Raw genomic sequence first — 19360 nt, forward strand, 5'->3', positions numbered from 1 at the left:
GCTTCGTTTTAGTTTTGTTGCTCATGGAACAGCTTGGGTTTGGGTTGTTTTTTTTTGTCTGAAATAATACAAAGTAAGGGGGTTGGAGTGTATATTGTCTGAGAATGGCAAAGTCCCAGACTATTCTAAACTTGTTGTTTTAAAAAGATGTAATAAATCAGCAAGGAGCCAATCTTCTGGCTCAGAATTACATGTTCAGTACAGTGGTTGTCCCCAAGTGAAGACTTCTAAGGGTACTGAAGTGTGAGTGTTATTTCCTCAGCTGTCATACTGGTGTACTCCCAGGAAAAGCGAAGACATGTACTGCCGTTTTAACTCCCTAGCTGGGGAAGGATTGAAGGAGAACTGGGATGTCAAAAATCCGAGGCTGTGGTGGTGATTGCAATGGCAGCTTTGGGGCCTAAGCCGTCTTTCGGAGGTGAACAAACCACTTTCTGAAGCAGGAGGAGGCCGTCTGGAGGTGGGAGTCGGGGGAGCACTGTCTTGCCTATGAATTTTCATGGTAGCTGAAAGCAGAGCAGAGCTCATCTTGAATCCAGTGAAAGGTTGTAACTGTGACTTTGGTTTTTATTAAGATCGTAGGATTAACCTTAAGCAGGACAACTAAGAACTCTTTAGTTATGGAACTCCCTAGTAAAACCAGACATTCCTTCCTTCCTCCTTAACCACAGAAGGTAAGCAAGAATCAATTTTTTTTTTTGCAATTATAGACCAACTGTAGTGTTTGTACTCTTTTGTCTAAGAGCAACTGGCCCTCCACCCCTCTCCTGCTTAATTCTAGAAAAGTCAAGGAAGTTGGGCACTTCACAAAGAGTCTCTTCCTTAAAGATCCCTCCCCCCACAATTTTATTCAGAAATTTTTCTTGCATTTTAACATACCATCAGATCTTAGACGTACAGTATCTTCACTAGTCCTAGTGTTAAATTCCAGCAGATAGAGAGGAGGTGCCCTGGGAAGGACAGATGCTTCTGCACGCTAACAGGCACATGGGCTTTAATGAGATCTACTGAGTGCGCAGTACTGAAAGGAATACAACTGATGATATTTTTGGTTCAGTGGCTGACCTAAATATTGGAAAAGAAATTTGATTCAGAACCAAAACAAGTATTTCTTCTTTTGGTGAATCGAGAAATAAAAATCTAATTTTCGGACAATTGGACCCAATCTGACCCACTTTTTAAAGTCTCATGTTATCCCTTTCCTTTTAATGCAGGGCAGGTCTAAAAGACACAGCAAAAATGTTTCATTTGGAAAATATCAAAAGGACCTGTTTCGGGATTTCCAAAGCAAACTCCTTCACTCTGGAGAAGGTCAAAGTGAAACATCTGTCAGTCTCCTAATCTTTTTCTCTCCTTCCACTGAAAAATAGAGATGATGAGAAGGTACAGTTCATCAAGAAAAGGAAATCCTCCTCCTTCTCTTCAGTATTTTCTGAAAACCAGGCCATCATACTGAAGAGCCTTATTTGCAGATTTAGTGGGAAACATGCCTAAACCAGGAAAGAAGAAAAATTCCATGGGAATCAGCTTCCAAGTCAAACAGTTTCTGTAGGTCTGTGTTTCAAATCTTCCCTCCGGAAGCCTAACTTCAGGCATCAACTAATTCAGATTCTGGTCTTATTAAAACAGCATGAGAAGGAAAAACCAGCCAGACAACTTATAACTATTGTAATGTAAATTAATTCTAGTACTGTAAACACCTGAGGGATTGATTCTTGTAACATAAACCCCAATAAAAGAAGAAAAACGCCTACAATTAGTAAATAGCTTTTTTCTAAAAAAAAAAAAAGGTGATTTTATTGAGTTTTAATATACAGCTTTAATATGTTAGGGTAATCATACAAGATCTCTCTTGTGTTCAATTTACACATTACAATACAGACGTGAGCTAAAATCTTTTGTTTTAATGTACAAAAGGAATCCAATGTTGTCCACTAGCAGCTTTGAACTTGGCAAGAAAGGTTCTAAAGACTTTAAGTGCAGTAACAACCATACAGAATACAAAATGAATATAAGGACTTTTCGCCAAGGTATATAAACATTTGAAAACAAATGGTGCCTGCTCCACAGGGCAGACAACTAGCAAATTAAAAAAAAGTCACTGACCAATGTTCCAGAGAAGGAGGAGCATTACCCTGTGTAACAGTTCTTATAAAATGGCCTAAGAATATCTGTATCATAGAATTTGTACTGATCAGAAAAAAGGTCTGAAAAGAAACAGTAGGCAAGGAACTGAACAATCAAAAAATGACGTAGTAATATAAAATATTTCCATCACTATTTAAATGCCAAATTAATCAAGCAATAGTAAAAAAAAAAAAAAAAACAAACAAAAAAACCAAAGCTCTTCTGTTTAAAATAACAGCACTGTTTTTGCTTATTTTCAAAGATACTTTTTTTCTTATGAACACACTATATACTTGATTGGTTCTTTCATACAGCATAATGTGTCCATTTGGTCTGTCACTTCAGTGAAGCTGATATACAGTCAGCCCATCATGTCTCACCTTTGACACATTTTAATTCTTTTCTCCCCTTACGTTTGCTACTCTGGTGCCTTCTCTTCTCAAGTTAAATACTTTTCTTCTTTTTCTTTATACAGTGCAGAGTATATGGGCTTAGGATATGGAGATTTTCCTCTACTCCAGTTCACTGTCTAGTTCTGAGTTCAGCGGTGTGCAGTAGTTTGGCTTGTCTGAAGGTACGTACCCTGGGAGACACAAACACTTGTACGAACCTTCTGTGTTAATGCATTTGGCATTCTTGCAGAGAGACATCCTGTTGTTCAGCTCGTTGCACTCATTCACATCTGCAAAAAGGGGACATCAAAACACACGCACTTAAGTCTGGTGTGTAGGTAGAACTTATGTATTTCCAGCATTGTCAGGAGTAGAATATGCTCTATGAATACACTGAGAACTACATTTGCAGTTCAGATCAGGTGGAATTAGGCTGGGTCAAAAGCTATAACAGAAGAGTATTTTATTGGGAAGAGGTGGAAGTTACCATAGGAAATAACAGTGTATTACATGGCCTTAAACTGTTAGATGACCAAGTCCAAATACAGCCTAAGCTGCAAAACAAAAATTTAATAATCACTTACAGGTTTTTATGTGATGACTGAAAAGTGGCTTATAAGAAAGAAGCTCTAAGTTCCTAGTATAATATCTGTATTTTAAAAGACGAAATACTTTAGGAGCTGTCGGTGTTGTCAACTAAATTGTGAACAGCAAACTACCTGCACTCAATATTGTGCAGCACTGGCCTGAAATAGGAAGCTACATCTTTTCTCACTAAGGAGGCCAGCTTGCCGTAATGTCCTAAAGATTGCAAGGGATGCAGGCATTTTATCATGATACAGCTGGGAGACCTCAGCTGTGGGTTATGAAGCATAATGCTAAGCAAGGTTAGTATAGACCTTAAATGCAAATACCCGCGCACCGTCTCTACTAGGCTTATACGCTGGGGGGTGTTGTTTTGCTTCATCTTCTCACTGACACTTGCTGTTCCCATGTTTTGTTGTTTTAATTGAAGACATAGTCATTAGATGTCCTGGTTAGTAGTTGTGCAGATTTACTAGCTGGAGAGTGAGAGGAATAGTGAGGTCTGTTGACTGTTGAAATCAGTGAGAACAGGGACCAAACCCCACCAAGTGGTTATCTGCATATTTAGGTGATTCAGCCACTCTAAAAATCTGCTCTTAAAATTACTTTTCTACTCTGGATCCAGTTCCATCCTCTTAGCTCACTAAAGCCTTATAAAAACATTTGTTCTGTATATGTTAGTGTTAAATTATTGATATAAGTTTAAGCTTCATTACACAAATGTGTGTCTGCTCATTTCTAGGCACGTAACTGAACACAGCTGTAATGACCAAGATGAACTGAGGAACACCAACGTAGTTATTTCTTTAACAATATTTACTAGCCTTTGCAGTAAATCAAACAACGTTGGCATCTTTAATATAATTTAGGTGATCACCTGTAACCCCTTTGTTCTAGCCCCTCCTTAGGTCAAGTGACTGAGTAAACTGACAGACTAACAAAGAAGATGAAGTAATATGCTATCCTCACCAACACAAGTCATTTTGGCCATGTCCAGGTGATAACCATCAAAGCAGTCACAGGTGTAGCCTTCCTGGACCCTTACACATCGGCCATTTTCACATCCATTCAGAATACCACATTCCTCTGCTTGTAACTCCTCAAAGCTGTTCAGAAAACCTGGGTGGAGAAAGAATTGAAAACAAGTTAGTTACAGAGCTGTTGAATCAGTATACCCAAATGTATAGTGAGAGTCTGAAATTCTCTCAGAAGTTTACTGGAATGTGACTTGACTTTGGAGAAAATAGGTCAGCTTTAGCAGTTCTGCACCATCTGGAGTTTTAAATGCACTAGAAAAGTGCTGTGATATGTTTCAAGATGAAAACTGAATTACTTTGTGAACTCTTAAGTTTTTAATTTGTGCTAAAAATCTGTGATTTTTTTTTTTTGTAAAGGAAATTGCATAATTTGACAGTATATTTTTTAAAGGATAAATCAGTGTTTTCTAAATAGCACCTTTTATTTGAATTGGTATGTGTATCAACCTTCATGGAAACAAAGGTAAGAGGTGGTAGTGCAGTTTGCAGTAAAAGTTCCTTAAAACAATATTCTAGAAAAATAAGGTGTGTGTAGGGGAGAAGAGATGTATTTTAATTGATCTAGAAGAAAACGTATTTTAAAAAAAAAAAAAAAAAAAAAATCAATCTCGACTGCCTTAAGGAAAGTAAGAAGAAATCAGAGACTGCTTTCCTGTTGTGGTTTTGGTTAATAACCCTTTGGCTGGTACTTCAGTGACTGGTGCCAGTACAAATACCCATAATCTACCAATTGCTCCTTGTCATAATTCTAGATGGTCAGTAGTCAAAGCTAGAGGGTTGTCTTTGCATTCACTGGTTTGTACAATGCCTTTTGTACTCCCTGTCTTAAGGCTTTTTTGACAGCTATGCTTTTATGTATAAGGAAGGATTTATACTTAAAAAATTATTTGACATTTTTACATGTTCAGAGATTCTCTCTAGGACTGAATCACTCCTGTTAGTCCTGCACAAGTTTTTTAACTGGCTTTCTATTCATGGAGCAGTGATGTAACAGGACTGCAGATGGCAGCCCATCACATCAAAAAGACTTGAGGAAAAAGTCAAGAGCATTTGGGAGTTGTAGGTTTACCAGCATAACGAATATATAGCATAGAAATGGAGGGGAAGTTGGAGCTGGAGTGGAGTAGAGTAGGATACGTCTCCCTATCTGCCCCATAACTAATATAATTAATATAGTGACTCCACAAACAAACGATTGGTTTATCTAAAATCTGTTTACTGATTGATATTGTTGCAACAGTTGTGACACGTAGATTTGCAATGCTACCTAGCAATATGAATTTCTCCCTTTCCTTGTGCTTGTTCTCCTGTCTTTTTATATTTACTTCATCCTGTCTTGGTTATTGAGGCCCTCTTTTCTCTTGTCCTGCTTTGCCTTTCCTACTCTGCCCTTTCTGTATCGTCCTCCATTTAACTTCTGTACTGTCATTTCCACTCCCCCTGCTCTTTGACTACACACATTGTTTCTATCCTGGATTTTCTCTAGCATGATGGGATTCTTAGTAAGGATCATGCTGGTCAGTCATACACTGAATAAATTCTGGAGATGTTGAACACATAACATGGCATAAGTACTTGCTGACATATGCCACATCTCAAGAACATACACATACATAGGATGTATACAAGTGTACATTAAGTGGGTAACATTACAATCTTTTCCATGAACCTAGTAAATCACATCTCAGTGCAACAGTACTCAGGATATTAAGCAGACTGTCGTGAGGTATAGTTACAATGTTGTAAGAAACTTGACCAATTTTCATTATGTTCTCAAGTCCTCAATAGAGCTTGCAGAGGGCTCATGATGGTCCTTTACAGTGAAGATCTAATTCTAACTAAGAAGTGCTAATTTAGAAAACAGTACCAAGAAAGTGAAAGGTACCCCCCAATACATAGATATTTTTTAAATACAGAAAAGGCATAATTTATTTGACATATAGAATATATGCACATATATAGATGTACACACATATATACATATTTTTTCCTCTCTCTCTCATAAATACAGTATGTTGTAATTTTAACTAGCTAAAACCAAAATATTTATCACTCACAGAAAGTTCTACTTCACAAAATATTCTCCTTCAAAACAGCTGGATGGGACCCAGGTTGTAATTCTAATACGTGTGTTTGGTTCTGTAGAAGTTGTTTACACACAGGTGACAAATATTACATTGAAATACATGGCCCTGCCATGGGATGGGAGGTATTGTCGTATTCCTCATGCAGACCGCAGCAGGATTGTGACCTTGAAGACTTTGATGCCCTAAACATGTGGCAACTGTATCTGTCAGGGAATATGCCTCTAAGCAGGACAGAGTCATACAGCTGTTGTTTTTGGGGTTTCTTACACATTTGCTTGCCACTGTATCCAATTCAGTGATAGGATGGGAGCAAGAAACATGAGCTCTTAAGCCTCTGTCCCTAAGACAGTGGACTCAGCTGTGGATGCAAAACTGTCCACAATTTTATCTTATTTATTCACCGCTGCTTGTAACTTGTGAAGTGCTTCTCTCCCACTCAGTATTTTATCTATCACGTTGGTTACCCTGTCATCTTTCTGGGCTTTTCATTGTGTTTGGTAGTTATCATCTGTGTGACATTTCAATTAGACATCGACACGCAGTACTGTTTAATTAAAATCACCTGGATATAAAGAAAAAGACATTTTACAATTCTGTGTAGAGCTAGAAGGTCATTTAGATGCTAGATAGAAATGATTTGTGTAGTCTGTATAAATGCATAAATTGCAATGTGCGCAAGAAATGCATATCACCCTTCTAATAGTGTGTTGTAATCCTCCCGCCCTGGTTTGACCTATTATCGTTACTTTGAAAATAACTCCTTGTTCAGGAGAAGCACTTTGGGAAAGAGCGTAGTGGCAACTTGTAGCCCATGTGTTTAAAGCACGGGAAATTACCAGTTCCTTCTGATAGCTCCACTTTTCTTCTCTAAAACTATGATGAAATACGCTGGATCTGTACAGGGTGGCTGATTTTGAGGAAGATGCTGAGATCTGTAAGCCTTCCTCTCCCACAAGTCTTAACAATGAGCTGTGCCAGACCGTAAAGAACCCTGATATTCCTGCAGTACAACTGAGATGCTGTATACAATCCCTCACACCCTGCTCGGCAGGCCATTCCATCTAGCCTGAAGGCTACATGCATGCATGCTCTCTGATCATACTGCGCTGTACATTTTCTCCGTTCAGTGAGAACGACTTGCCTGCTTTCCGTTTCCGCCATATAAATTCTGCTGGAAAATCATGGAAAGCTGGCGTGAAGGGATTTATTTTTTTTCTTTTAAACTAAATGCACTCTGAAGAAATCTGTCCCATGCTCCAAAGGAAAATTAATTTGTGAGAAGGAAAACTGGCAATCCTTTTGACCTGTAGCTGTAAATCTGTTGGTAAATACAAATTTAGTACACTTGGCACAAACTATTTCACTATATTAAAAATTAATATTGTACTCTGAGCCCAACTGGACTCGTATACAACACTGGCTCTTGAACTAGAACACCTGACTGAAAGCTAGTGTCATAGGAATAACTAAAACATAAATAGGCCACATTACTCAGAAGCAAACAGAAGAATGAAGCCAGCTACAGGGAAATAATCCAAGTTACAATCCTCGTTTCAAGTATTTTACATAACAGAGAAACTTGCTTACGGTCTTCAACAAAGTATGGATTAGTTTCTGGAGTGTAGTGCTCCTCAAAGTCAACCAAAGCATCTTGTCCATATGGCCGTCGAGATCCTGGAACAGGAATGTTGCACAGCTGGGCATAATCCTCTGAGGGGGGAAAGAAAATAGGATATAAAACTAATCACACTTGTAACACAGGCTGCATTACATTAGTCCCAGTGAGCTGTGGTTCATATTAGCTGGAAATGAACTTATCTTCCTAGAAACACCATAAATCTGCAATTTCCACAAAGCATTCTCTCTTCAAGAAGAATGTCATTAAAATGTTAATGAGCCAAACACAGACTATTAAGTCATAATAGGGATAACACCAGGGATAGATTTGAGTCAATAACTGTACAAAAAGTTATGGGTCAGGTTCTTCTGGCCTGTAGGGGAAGCAAGAGCAGAGGGATGCTGTGTATCCTGCTGCCAATGCACCCCTCTCCAGGGCTAGCTATGGTTACACTCCTCATTCTGGTGGAACAAAGGCTACCCCAGACCATCGTGGCTGCTAGCAGAAGCTACCCCAAAGGAAGCAAACTGGAGCAGGTGGGGCCATATTGCTGGCACTGTCAGCCAACCTGCAGAAATCGCAGAATGAAAAATCCTTCTAAAATAGCACACACTCATCTGCAAACTGTATCTTCAAACCACAGGCTTAAGTATGAGTGCTGTTCAAAGTCTCCTTGAACCTCAAAGGGCAAGAGGAAATACACAGGAAAAATAGTTATACTCTGATTTTCTGCCTCTCTCCAATAGTTAGACTACACAAGTTGAAGCAGACCAAAGCAACTCTTTATTTTAGGTGTCAAGAGTCCATGTCTGAAATGCTGATGTAGAGTTTGATTTTTTAATTTTTTGATTTATTGCGTCACCTCTGTTTCCATTACCATTTACTAAAATATATACAAGACAATTTATTTGAAAATAGAAACGTTAAAATACAGCAATCCAGGTGCTCCTTTACTGTTGCTACAGACTATTTAGCATCTGTTTCTGTGAAGATTGCCCGTGTTCTGAGAATCGGGCAGAGTAAGGACGGGAAAGAAAACCACCAAAAGAGAGAGAGGAAAAAAAGCCCTAAGCAGATACAAAATCCAAGAATTGCAGATGGTTACAGAGCCAGAAACCTCATGCTGTGTAGAACTGTCCCAGACAGCAAATAGCTAGATAAATCCAGACTGCCTCTAGACAGTGCAGAGCACAGCCCCACTTGCTGCCCAGCATTGTCATTTTATTTTCACAGGTAGTATCTCCTCCACCTGGAACAGGGTTTTATTTTGTACTGAAAACAAGAAGCGTTCAAAAAGTCTGTTTGAATTCTGTGGTCAACAACTTGGCTCTTTGAGAGCATAAGACTGTACAGTACAAGCAAAGCTTGTCTGTACACCTCGCAGAGCTGTCATGGGTGCCAGTCTGAGTCTGCAGAATGAACTCCCCAGAGAACTTACAAATCACTGTAAATCTCGCCACCTTCTGCTTCAAGTGCAAGGTGATTTCCACCAATGTGCATCCTCCAGAATATATTTATATACAGTAATAATTATATTCAAACAAACCCCTCCTTTCCCAGGTGAAAAAGTACACTGCCCAGGAAAGACATCCCATGGCACATGAAACAAAGCCAGCATGAGAAAATAAACGGCATATAGCAAATGTTACTTACATCCCTTAATGCACAGCTTCCCACTGAGATACTGTGACAATCAGCATAGTTTTAAGAGCTGTCATAGGACCAGAAACACCCTATTCTTCCTTCCCCACATCTAACCCCAAATAACATCCACTTATGGGGACAGCCAGGTTATCATCTCAGACGGACTCCTTCATTGTTTTGTGTTGAGCTATTCATTATGCCCAAGGGCTCTGATACGTACACAGAGAAAAGCTGTGCAGAAGTGTAAAAGCACTTTCTCACAGATGCACGCAGATGTTCTTGGCCAAGAAAATCTATGCTCTGCTGCAAAATACTAATTCATCTGGCCTGTGTAGAAGAAACCTCCACACAAAACCAGTCAGTAAATGGCAAGGGGACAAGGCAAGCAGGTCTGAGGGATCACTATTTCTTCCACATGAATGTGATCTGATGGAAAGGATTGGATAGAATGTGGACACTGGCTTCTCAGATTACCCAGTGCTAATTTTGCACTTAGTGATACCGGTAATAGAAACAATGTTTTTCTTCTGAAGGAAGCAGTCAAAACATCTGAAAATCCATAGTGCTGGAGCTCTCATGTACAAGAGATTTGGGTAGTTAGAAGATTGTGCAAGACTATTCTATATTGCACATTTGCCAATGCGAAGTTGTTTATTATCTAAAGAAGAATAAAGAAATACTGACAATAGAAACTTGTTTCCTGCCATACTGGTCCTTTGCCAATCAAGTTCTGGATGTCTGCATTTTTAGGTCTCATTATGAGTAAATTAGTGGCTACAAAATGATGAAGAGCTGTTTTAGGACATACTGTAAACTTGGTATTTGTTACAAGGAGTTGTAACTATATCAAGGTCTTCTACAAGGCTATATATGTAACTGTAATAATCTATTAACATCTTGAAGTCTATTATGCTTAATTAACCGTTTGTTAATACACTCTAATCTTTTAATAATTTACACATTATTTGTATATAGAGCTTTAATACAAAAGCTAACAGAGCATTAATAGTCTTAAGTAACTTTAGAATGTATACACCTATCCTCCTTATGTACAATTTATATCATTGTTTTGATACATACTGTGATGATTTAGAATTACGTATAATACTCTTTTAATACTGTATGTTCTGTTTCGATGTCTGAGTAGCATAGACTTTATCTCTTGCCTTTTGTAATGTGTTGATTCAGTTACTAGATGCTCAGGAGATAAACCCAAGGAGAGCAACAGCAACCCACCTAAGAAACCAACAGGCATTCAGGACCAGTAACAATGGCAAGTTATCTATGCCACCTTGCTGAGCTTGTCTTTTTTTTTTTTCCCCAGGGAAGAAAAGGGTGAGCAGAGACGAGAGTACAAGGACTGAAAGGCATTCGGGGGGCCACATTCTGGAAAGATCACAAGAACCAGCGTTTTGAAATAAGGTGAACTAGAGACTTGGATAGCTGAGAAAAACGAACCCATCAGAGTCCCCTCTGGAGGATAGAACAAGTTACGGCAAGACACATGTGCACGTCCAATTTCTGTTGTTCTAAACTTTTCCCCTTGCTATGCTACGTTCCTATTTTGGGTCACTGTGCTCTATGTTGGTCACAATTTTCCAGGGAAGGGAACTAAATGAGAGTGCTGTAAGATTTGTGGGTAAAAGCACGACTGGTGCACAGAAAGTTGCAGCAAGTATACAAACGAGAGAACAGAACGATATTGTCCTAGGGAGATGACAGTAGGAGACTTAGATCAAGAGGGCGGTAAGGGGCAGAGAGCAAGGGAAAATCTGTAACTACCCCTGAATGACAAAAACATTGCAGTTGTCACAGAAATTAATGCTCACTTTCAAAATAATCTTTCATGTAAGGAAAAAAAAAAAGGCATTTTCTGTAATTCACAATCAATGATAAAACCTTTTTCTATATGGATTTATTTTCTCTGCTCGCTCATCTCCTGGCTGTGATCGGGGACAATACAACTGTGGTTCAAGAAGAAAAAGAGACTTGTATTTTTAATATAATTTAGTCTACATTGCTCCATATGTTTCTAAGTTTTTCTCATAACTTGCAAATGAAGCATTGAGACAGCTTGTTGTATAACTTAGGATAGCTATTATAAAAGGAAGCTGATGTATGCTTCCAAAAATGTAAAGGACGTTTTTAAAGTCAGATGTGTGCATGTAAAACAAGCATGTTAGGGGATTACAGCTAGACGCACATGCGTACTGGCACAGATGTTAGCTGTAATTGGTGATGAAAGCTAGGCTGACAGAGACGACGCAACATAAATTGGATGGACTGACTGGCTTTTAGGTGTTTGTTAGCACAAGTGCAGCTGTGCAAATGTGCATCTAATTTGCATATACAGTTGTTGTAACTGCACAAGCCTGTGTGGACCTTATTTGTATTCTCTAGTCAGAAAAAATACTCCATATTTCATGTATTTAAAGCAAAATATTATATATAAAAAAGCTTTTCCTGACATAACTATGAAACAACTGCACCACAGCCAATCCTACCTCCTGCCCATAAAGCAAGCTTTATTTCTGTTCCAGCTCCTCAGAATTGTCACCATCACACACACAAAAAAAGGAGCCAAAGCTATCAACACCAAGGCAGTTCCTTCAAATTATTTAAGAACGCAACAGTTTCACCATGGAAGAAATCACTGGAGAGAAGGACAAAGCCAAGAAAGCATTTATTACATGTAATATATGTCCCTTCCCAACCACAGATTCTGGACATCAGTCTGAATTGGTTAAACTTATGCTCTCTCAGGACATTGCATCATCTGTGAACCAAAGCTGAAGATATTTCCGCTCTACATTTAGATTGTGCCATTTGACAATTTAGATCATTTGACATCCTCCATGAACAGATTCTGAGGTTTGTGGTGCTCAGCATTCACATATATTCTACAACTCTTGGTGCTAAAGAAAAAGGGAAAGGTACCAGTCTTAAAGGATTTTTTTCATGATTTAAGAAGGATATTCATATCCTCACATGGAGATACTCTAAATGGAATCACTGAAGAAAAGCTCACAGTGGATATAAAATTCTTGTTAAAATTGAAGTAATTACCAACCTGATTATTTAAAAACCTCTTGGTAGTCACCTTTTGTTCCTCAACTAAGGCTGCTCAAACTTCTTAAAACAATCTTCTCTCTCCTACTGCTCAACGTAGATTATTAAAAGTTGTAGTAAGAGTCAGGTCGTTTCTGCCACAACCTTGCAGATGGCTTTCTAACTCCTTGCTGGCTCCCATGTACACTTAGAATGTGAGGTTCCATGAGGAAAACCCTTCCAAGGCTATTCTGCATGTCTCTCCTAAAATTCAGAAAAAGCACTGAAAATCACCATCAACAGACATGAAAGCAGCCAAAAATCTGCACAACTGAGCATAAGACTTTGAATATTCAAGGCCCAATCACTGTAATATTTTGAGCCCAAAGGATAATCCATTTGTCCAGAAAGGAAGGAGGCACAATGCCATCCTAAATGGAAAGACGAACGATGGTCTGCAGAAATGAATCCAGTGCCTCCCTGCTGTTCTTTACCATCTCAGAAGTTTAAGACAGATGGAAACTCATCCTTTACACACATCAGTTTTCCCTGTACTTCCAGATCATGAGTGACATTAGCCAGGAAACACGAAGGGAACACCATGTTCTCATAACATGAAAGCTCAGCCCAGAACTAACTCATAATGTTTACAAAGGATACAAAGTTCCTTGCAACAAAAATGCAATCCAAACAATTTGTCCTGCCAGAAAGGGTAAAATTCAACAACTACATGTAGGCATCTCCAAGGGTCTGCACCTGAAGTAGTCATCCAGTGTCCCTTTTTAGTCCATGGAAAGACATAACCACTTCTAGGACACTATCTCATCCTAAAGTAGATGTCTAGAACAGGTCAGAGGAATCTAATGCTAAGGGTGCCTATTTCTCTTTCCTGCTGGAAGGGGAAACTGGTAAGACCAGCACAGATGTGGGTTTCTGTGTAAAAAAAAAAAACAAACACACGTGAAATTGGCCAAGAGAAATCCTACATGATACAACACCCCAGATGATTCACGTTACCCACTACCCACACCCTAGTGTTCTCCTAGTCTTGCAAATGCTAAGGTAGAGATAAAGAGAAACTTCAAGTACAACATGAGTCTTCAGCAGTTCTTTATGCGACTCCTAGTCCCACAGAACATCTGTAACATCTACTGACTGGAAAGTACTGAAAGTACCATTGTACTTTCCACAGATCTAAATATAAAGTGGTTCCATAAAAACCCACAAACTACTAGAATTTAAAACTTACAGTAAAAGACTACAAGGTATGTAGAAGGTTACACAAATAAGGAGGCTGATAAACTGAATGCTTGTGTCCTTTACAGTTGCCTAAGAATGTATTCATGACACTATCTTAGTAGTCAGACACCAACAAGTTCTTAGTTATAGATGTAGTAATGTATCCCCACCCTCAATAAATAGTTATTAAAACATCCGTTAAAACTGCAGAGTCCCAGTCCTACCCTACCCGTTTTTTCCGTATCAAAACTTCTCCAGGCAGCCACCTACAAAAGGAGAAAGCACCCTCCTTAACAGACTAGCAGATCTTTAGTTCAAGGGCACCTAATTCCACCTTCCTAGCATCCTAAGGTGTTACTGAAGCAAAGGTGGTACTGCAGTGCAATAACAAACTCCAAGACAGGTTTCCGAAGATCATTTTACAAATACAAAAATAGGCAGTCTCTCTAAATTAAACACTGACCCCAGCACACCACCTTACTCAACATTTTCTAGCTGTTACTTCTATCTCCTCCCTTCAAATTTCCTTGCCTAAAAATCCACTCCAGTGCCATAAGCGTCTCACCACAGCTTCTGGAGGCTCAGCAGGTTTATAATTCAGGTGTTACATGTTCAGGTTAATATGAGATGTGTATGGCCTTATTTTAGATTCCAGATTTTTTCAGACTTGGCCAGTTGCTCTGTTGTCTGGCATGGATGCTTTGACCCAGCTGCTAAACCCATCGGTGCCTGACCTGCTGCCAGTTACTAGAGCATGGACTCCGGATGGAGACAGTTGAGTCTTACAGCACTAATAGTAAATTGACCAAGGAAGCAGAATTTCTGAAGGCAGGTCATCTGACAGGTTTTTTTGGGGGTGCATGCAATGAAGAAAGGATGTTTTGCTTTTGTTATCTAAAACAAAAGTATCCAATTTTCTAATTTTCCTCAATTGGTCAATTATTGCAGATTGCAAATGACAAACCTCAAATAACACAGAGGTTTCTTAAGGATAATTACTAAATGGTCTTTGGGCAAGTACAGCTTACCACCACAATGAGCCCAGAGAGAATACATTTCAGTAGTTAACATTTTGGTATCGGATGCAATCTCTGAAAGCCTTTATCTGTACTATGATGATATCATAAGATCATAATGTTAGAACCAATGTAATTGAAAACAATGTCTTTGCTTCCTTCGTTTAATGACAAGAAGGCCGGCCCCACAAAAGTGATTGTACAAGTAAGAACTGTAGTGATGTGATTGAGTACGCTTGCACTATTTTGATCAGGATTTTGAACTAGTATTTTGAGTTTGTTCCTTGATATTGTCATCAAAATACCTGTCAGTCTTACTGTTGTTGCAATACTTCAACAGGAGCTACTTATTTGTCTCAGGCTCTGATGTTTAGTGTCATTTTCAGTGGGGTTTGTTTGATCAAGCACCCATTAGTAGATTTTAGAAATCTTAGCAACTACGTAAATTCTGTTTTCATGCTGATGAAAGGCTGGATTTCTTTTTCATTTATATGGATCAATTCTTACAAAAATTCTCTATTTCTGACTGGTTTTATGCTGGATGCTACTTAAGCAGGAAATTTAAATCTTGTCATGAAAAATGGAAGTGTTTTCAAGAAAAGCTAGGACACCAAAGTTAGAGGTTATTTTTATTAAAGTGTGAATTTGTTTTAGAAGGGACTTGCAAATGTATCACTTATGATGGTAGGCCTGTATTTCCTTCTTTCTAAGTGCAGCATCTAGATCTTCAAATACAAGGGGAGTATAAACAAGGTAGAAGGAAACCACAGATGAGTGAATGATCTGTTCTATGATCCAGCCCATTTCATGGTGAAAGTCTTCCGGTGATAACGCTTTTCACATCCCCAGGTCTTATTTAACATGTGTAACAAATCTTCAGAATGCCCCTAACTTGGGAAATAAGCAAAATCCTTCAGTAGTAAATTTGCCAACACAATACACAAGTGTTTAAAAATGGAGAAATTCCAGGTTCCCCAGCCAGGACTTGAACCTGTGACCTGCTGGCCCAGAGGTGTGAAAGCACTCTCTCGAGCCAATGATATCACTTTAAATGCTACAAACTGAAGACATGTCAGATGAATCATTTATTCAGTTCAGTCAGCTTTGAATTTTTCTTGGTAAATGTTCCTGAAAACAGAGAAAGGCTTCCAGGTTTCTCTGTGTGTGTGTGCACGTGTGTGTGAGGACACATGAGCATATACTACCTCCACTAAGAAATGTAAACTTGTATGTTTGTTCTGACATAATAAAGATTCAATATGTTTTTATTTTTTTAACCATCTACATTCCAATCTGATGATTTAAAGTATTTGGGATCAAAGTATGCCTCATAGTTTCAGTTAAAGCAGATACTTTTCAATGCATATTAAACTTCACGTAAAAATTATCTTACGTCCGGAGGAAGAAAGATGTTGTGATCCAACATAATGCTCTTCAGCTTTGACTGAGGGTCATCCAAGTGACATTAATATCATGTTATCCATCAGGAACCTTTATGTCTTTTTTTTTTAATGAATTTCTCAAGTTTCTTCATAGACCTAGTTGGGATCTGCACCCCACTGTTGTCACAGGATTGCTGCTCCAGAATCCTGTGGTCCTCATGATCAAAATCCATCTAATTTCAAGCCTAAATATGTTCAGATGGAACTTGTTCCAATTTTTTCCTCACATCAGCACTGTTATTTAACTTAAAACTTGTGGGAATCCTCCATGATCATGCTGTAGCGGGGAGTCTTACCATTTTCAGCCTTTGTTCTGCATCTAGGTTTGGCTTTTTTTGTCTTCCCTTGTAAGACAGGTTCTCCATTCCCTGACCATCTTGGTAGTCTTTCTCTGTTCCTTTTCAGATTTATCCTGCTTTAAATGTAACTAGGTAGAAATCTTCAGAAGCAAGTCTTGTACCTACCTGAACTCTCTCAGGAACAGCTTTCCTTCCTTCTCTCAGGATTGCATCCTTGCATGACACAGATGGGTCACTGTCACCATGTGATTAACTTTGTACAAAGAAAAACTTTATTCTGCTTTATTTTTCCACCTGAGGAGCTCCAGGTCATAGCAACAATTCTTGCTATTAGCTACTGCCTTGTATTTTTTTTACTATTACATTTCGTTCCATTGCAATTGTTATTCTAGCAGGTGTAGTAATTCAATGCCTGGGAATGTCCTCCTATAAGATTTGTTCTGACAAAGACATTTCAGAGATTTCCATATCTCATAAATAAAACTGCTGTCATGCCCTGTTTTTCTTCTTCAGTCTCTTTCTGGGGTAAGCATCAGCTAGCACTTACTCCAGCCAACATCATCAAAATCAGGCACTTTTTGCTGCACTTCCAAAGCAAACTCACACAAGTAAAGATATATAAGAACAGGTTCAGAGACCTTGCAAGTAAATTATAAAAACATAAAACCCAAGCAGACACAAACAACCACATTAATGCTTCACTGAGCTTCTCTATGTAGTTTTAAGTCCAGGGTTCTTGCTACAAGTAAAACATGTACTGCTTTAGCCACAACATTATGGTTAGAGTAACACAAGCCCATGTGAAAATCCAGGTATGATCAGAATAAAATGCTTTACCAGTGTAGCATGGTATTCCTACATGGAAAATGATATTTCTGAAAGACACATTTGTAGTAAGAAAACTACATCCAAACCTTGGAATAGTTTGTATGGGGGAGAAGTTAGTATGCTACCAGACTGTATATACCAGGGCTGACATACCTCAGGCACAGCATGACATATACCTATGCTGCTTCCACTGGTCTCTTCTCCAGTCCCTAGTCCCCAGAAGTAAGTCTGTGTGTCAATGACAACATTTCTGTCTGTATCTGTTTAGCTTTTGTAGTCACCACAAGAAGCAGCTTCTACCTGAAATATCTTGGAACAATGTCTAATTTCTAAACACGTAAACAAAATACAGTCTTTTAAAAATATGACTGTCAGTCAGCTTTCTTTAACATTAAGTTATATTCCCTGGAAATTCTTCAGTCCTTATTGGTACTCCATTTCCCTTATCTATCTTAAATTGCTCATCTATACATTTGATAATATCTGAGTATATAGCCATATAATAACAACTCATACTTTGATAGGTTAGCGATTCTAAACGACAACTTATCAGATACTTATCAGGCAAACATATCTAATTGCAGCCAGCCTGGCAGAATATCGCACTGAAAAATGCATCTGAATGTATAATACCAGCAACAAAAATCCAAACCAGTTATGTAGCCTGTTGAGTATCATGCGTGTGTGTGCATGTGAACTGCATCTGTATTTTCATAGATGGTTTTTAATTTGTCAGTCATGTTAAGGAACTCTGCTACCCTTAAAATGCCTTCCTGTTTCCACTGAGGTTCTAAACTGCCAATGACTGATAGTTCCACCTGAAGGAAAGGGGTCCTATAAGTGCCAAAAAATAAAAGCAGCTAAATTTTAAAAATCTAGACTGTAATGATTTCCCCTTAATTAATGAGAAAAATTTCCATTAGTTCTTGAAGGGTTAGGTTTTTTGTTCTTTCTTATGTTAGTAGCCCTAGTATAAATACAAGGGATTAAACTGATTAAGTGTTTCAGAGTTCATTCCAAGAATTGACATGTACGTTTCCTTACCTGACTCCTTCATAGGACACAGTGCACACTGCATGCCCCAGGCTTCACCGTATAGGCAACAGCACTCAGTATATGTAGTCTGCTTTCCAACCAGAGGTCGACTACAAACAAAATCATCACTTAGATGCTGCCAGCAAAGATCCTGATAGACCTCTGTTTCTTCAGTTTGTTCTGATGGAGAAGACAGTATTAGATCATCATTGCAGCACTGTTACTTAAAAAAGATACTCGCATAATGCAGAATTTTCTAAACTTGGATAAGAGAAATAACCTAGCTTTACAGACTTTGCTGAATACAAGTTTAAGCTTAGAAGTCATGACCATTTTTAAGTGCCTGAGGTGGCTCATCCCTTGAGTGTTCATCTTTGCAAAAATCTTAAAAGGTTCTGATTTGGCACTAGTAGGCCAATTTAAAAGCACATTGGGTTGGACTCCCAAGAAATAAAACTCCCTAAAGCAGTAGTCATTGCTGAATGCTTATACTGACTCAGCTCTGCTCTCATGGAATTTAACAGAGCTTGACAAAAACTAGTGTTAGGACAGAGGTGAATATTTGGGGAACTCCATCCACGGAATGAATCTTTAAAAGTTGTTATTTTACTTTTCTTATATTGCCATCAATGGCATCTGAAAGAACTTTTACAGCTAGGGCAGAGCTGAACAAAAATTTTACATGGGCTCAATGGGAGACTGAACAAATACTTGGAAGAGTGTCCCATTAACTAAATGGACAAACTACATCAGGCTCAGGAAATCCCCTGAGCTGAAAATAGCTGGAGGCTGTGAGAGTGCTGGGGAGAGTGAGGAGAAGTATTGTTTATCTGCTCTTCTGGCCCCTAATCATCCACTTACAGCTATTGTTAGAGACAGAATACTGCTGTGAACTACTGTCACATTCTTATGAACATTAACAAAAACATGTATTTTTGTCAAAGCTGGAATATTTCAGAGGCA

General features: G+C 38.6%; 1 protein-coding gene across 1 annotated transcript in view; it reads right to left on the minus strand.

The window, feature by feature from the left end:
- Nucleotides 1-1769: 1769 nt before the first annotated feature.
- LTBP1 (latent transforming growth factor beta binding protein 1) overlaps nt 1770-19360 on the minus strand; it is a 97129-nt gene continuing 79538 nt past the window's right edge. Inside the window, exons 23-26 of the mRNA XM_009586772.1 lie at nt 18407-18577; nt 7816-7938; nt 4074-4223; nt 1770-2809 (exon numbers count right to left, since the gene is read on the minus strand). Of these exons, the coding sequence (XP_009585067.1) occupies nt 2640-2809; nt 4074-4223; nt 7816-7938; nt 18407-18577 (614 nt within the window). The 3' untranslated portion in view covers nt 1770-2639. The remainder of the gene's footprint in view (nt 2810-4073; nt 4224-7815; nt 7939-18406; nt 18578-19360) is intronic.

The sequence above is a fragment of the Fulmarus glacialis genome, unplaced genomic scaffold (assembly GCF_000690835.1).
Source record: "Fulmarus glacialis isolate BGI_N327 unplaced genomic scaffold, ASM69083v1 scaffold38991, whole genome shotgun sequence".
In the NCBI taxonomy this organism is placed as follows: Eukaryota; Metazoa; Chordata; class Aves; order Procellariiformes; family Procellariidae; genus Fulmarus; species Fulmarus glacialis.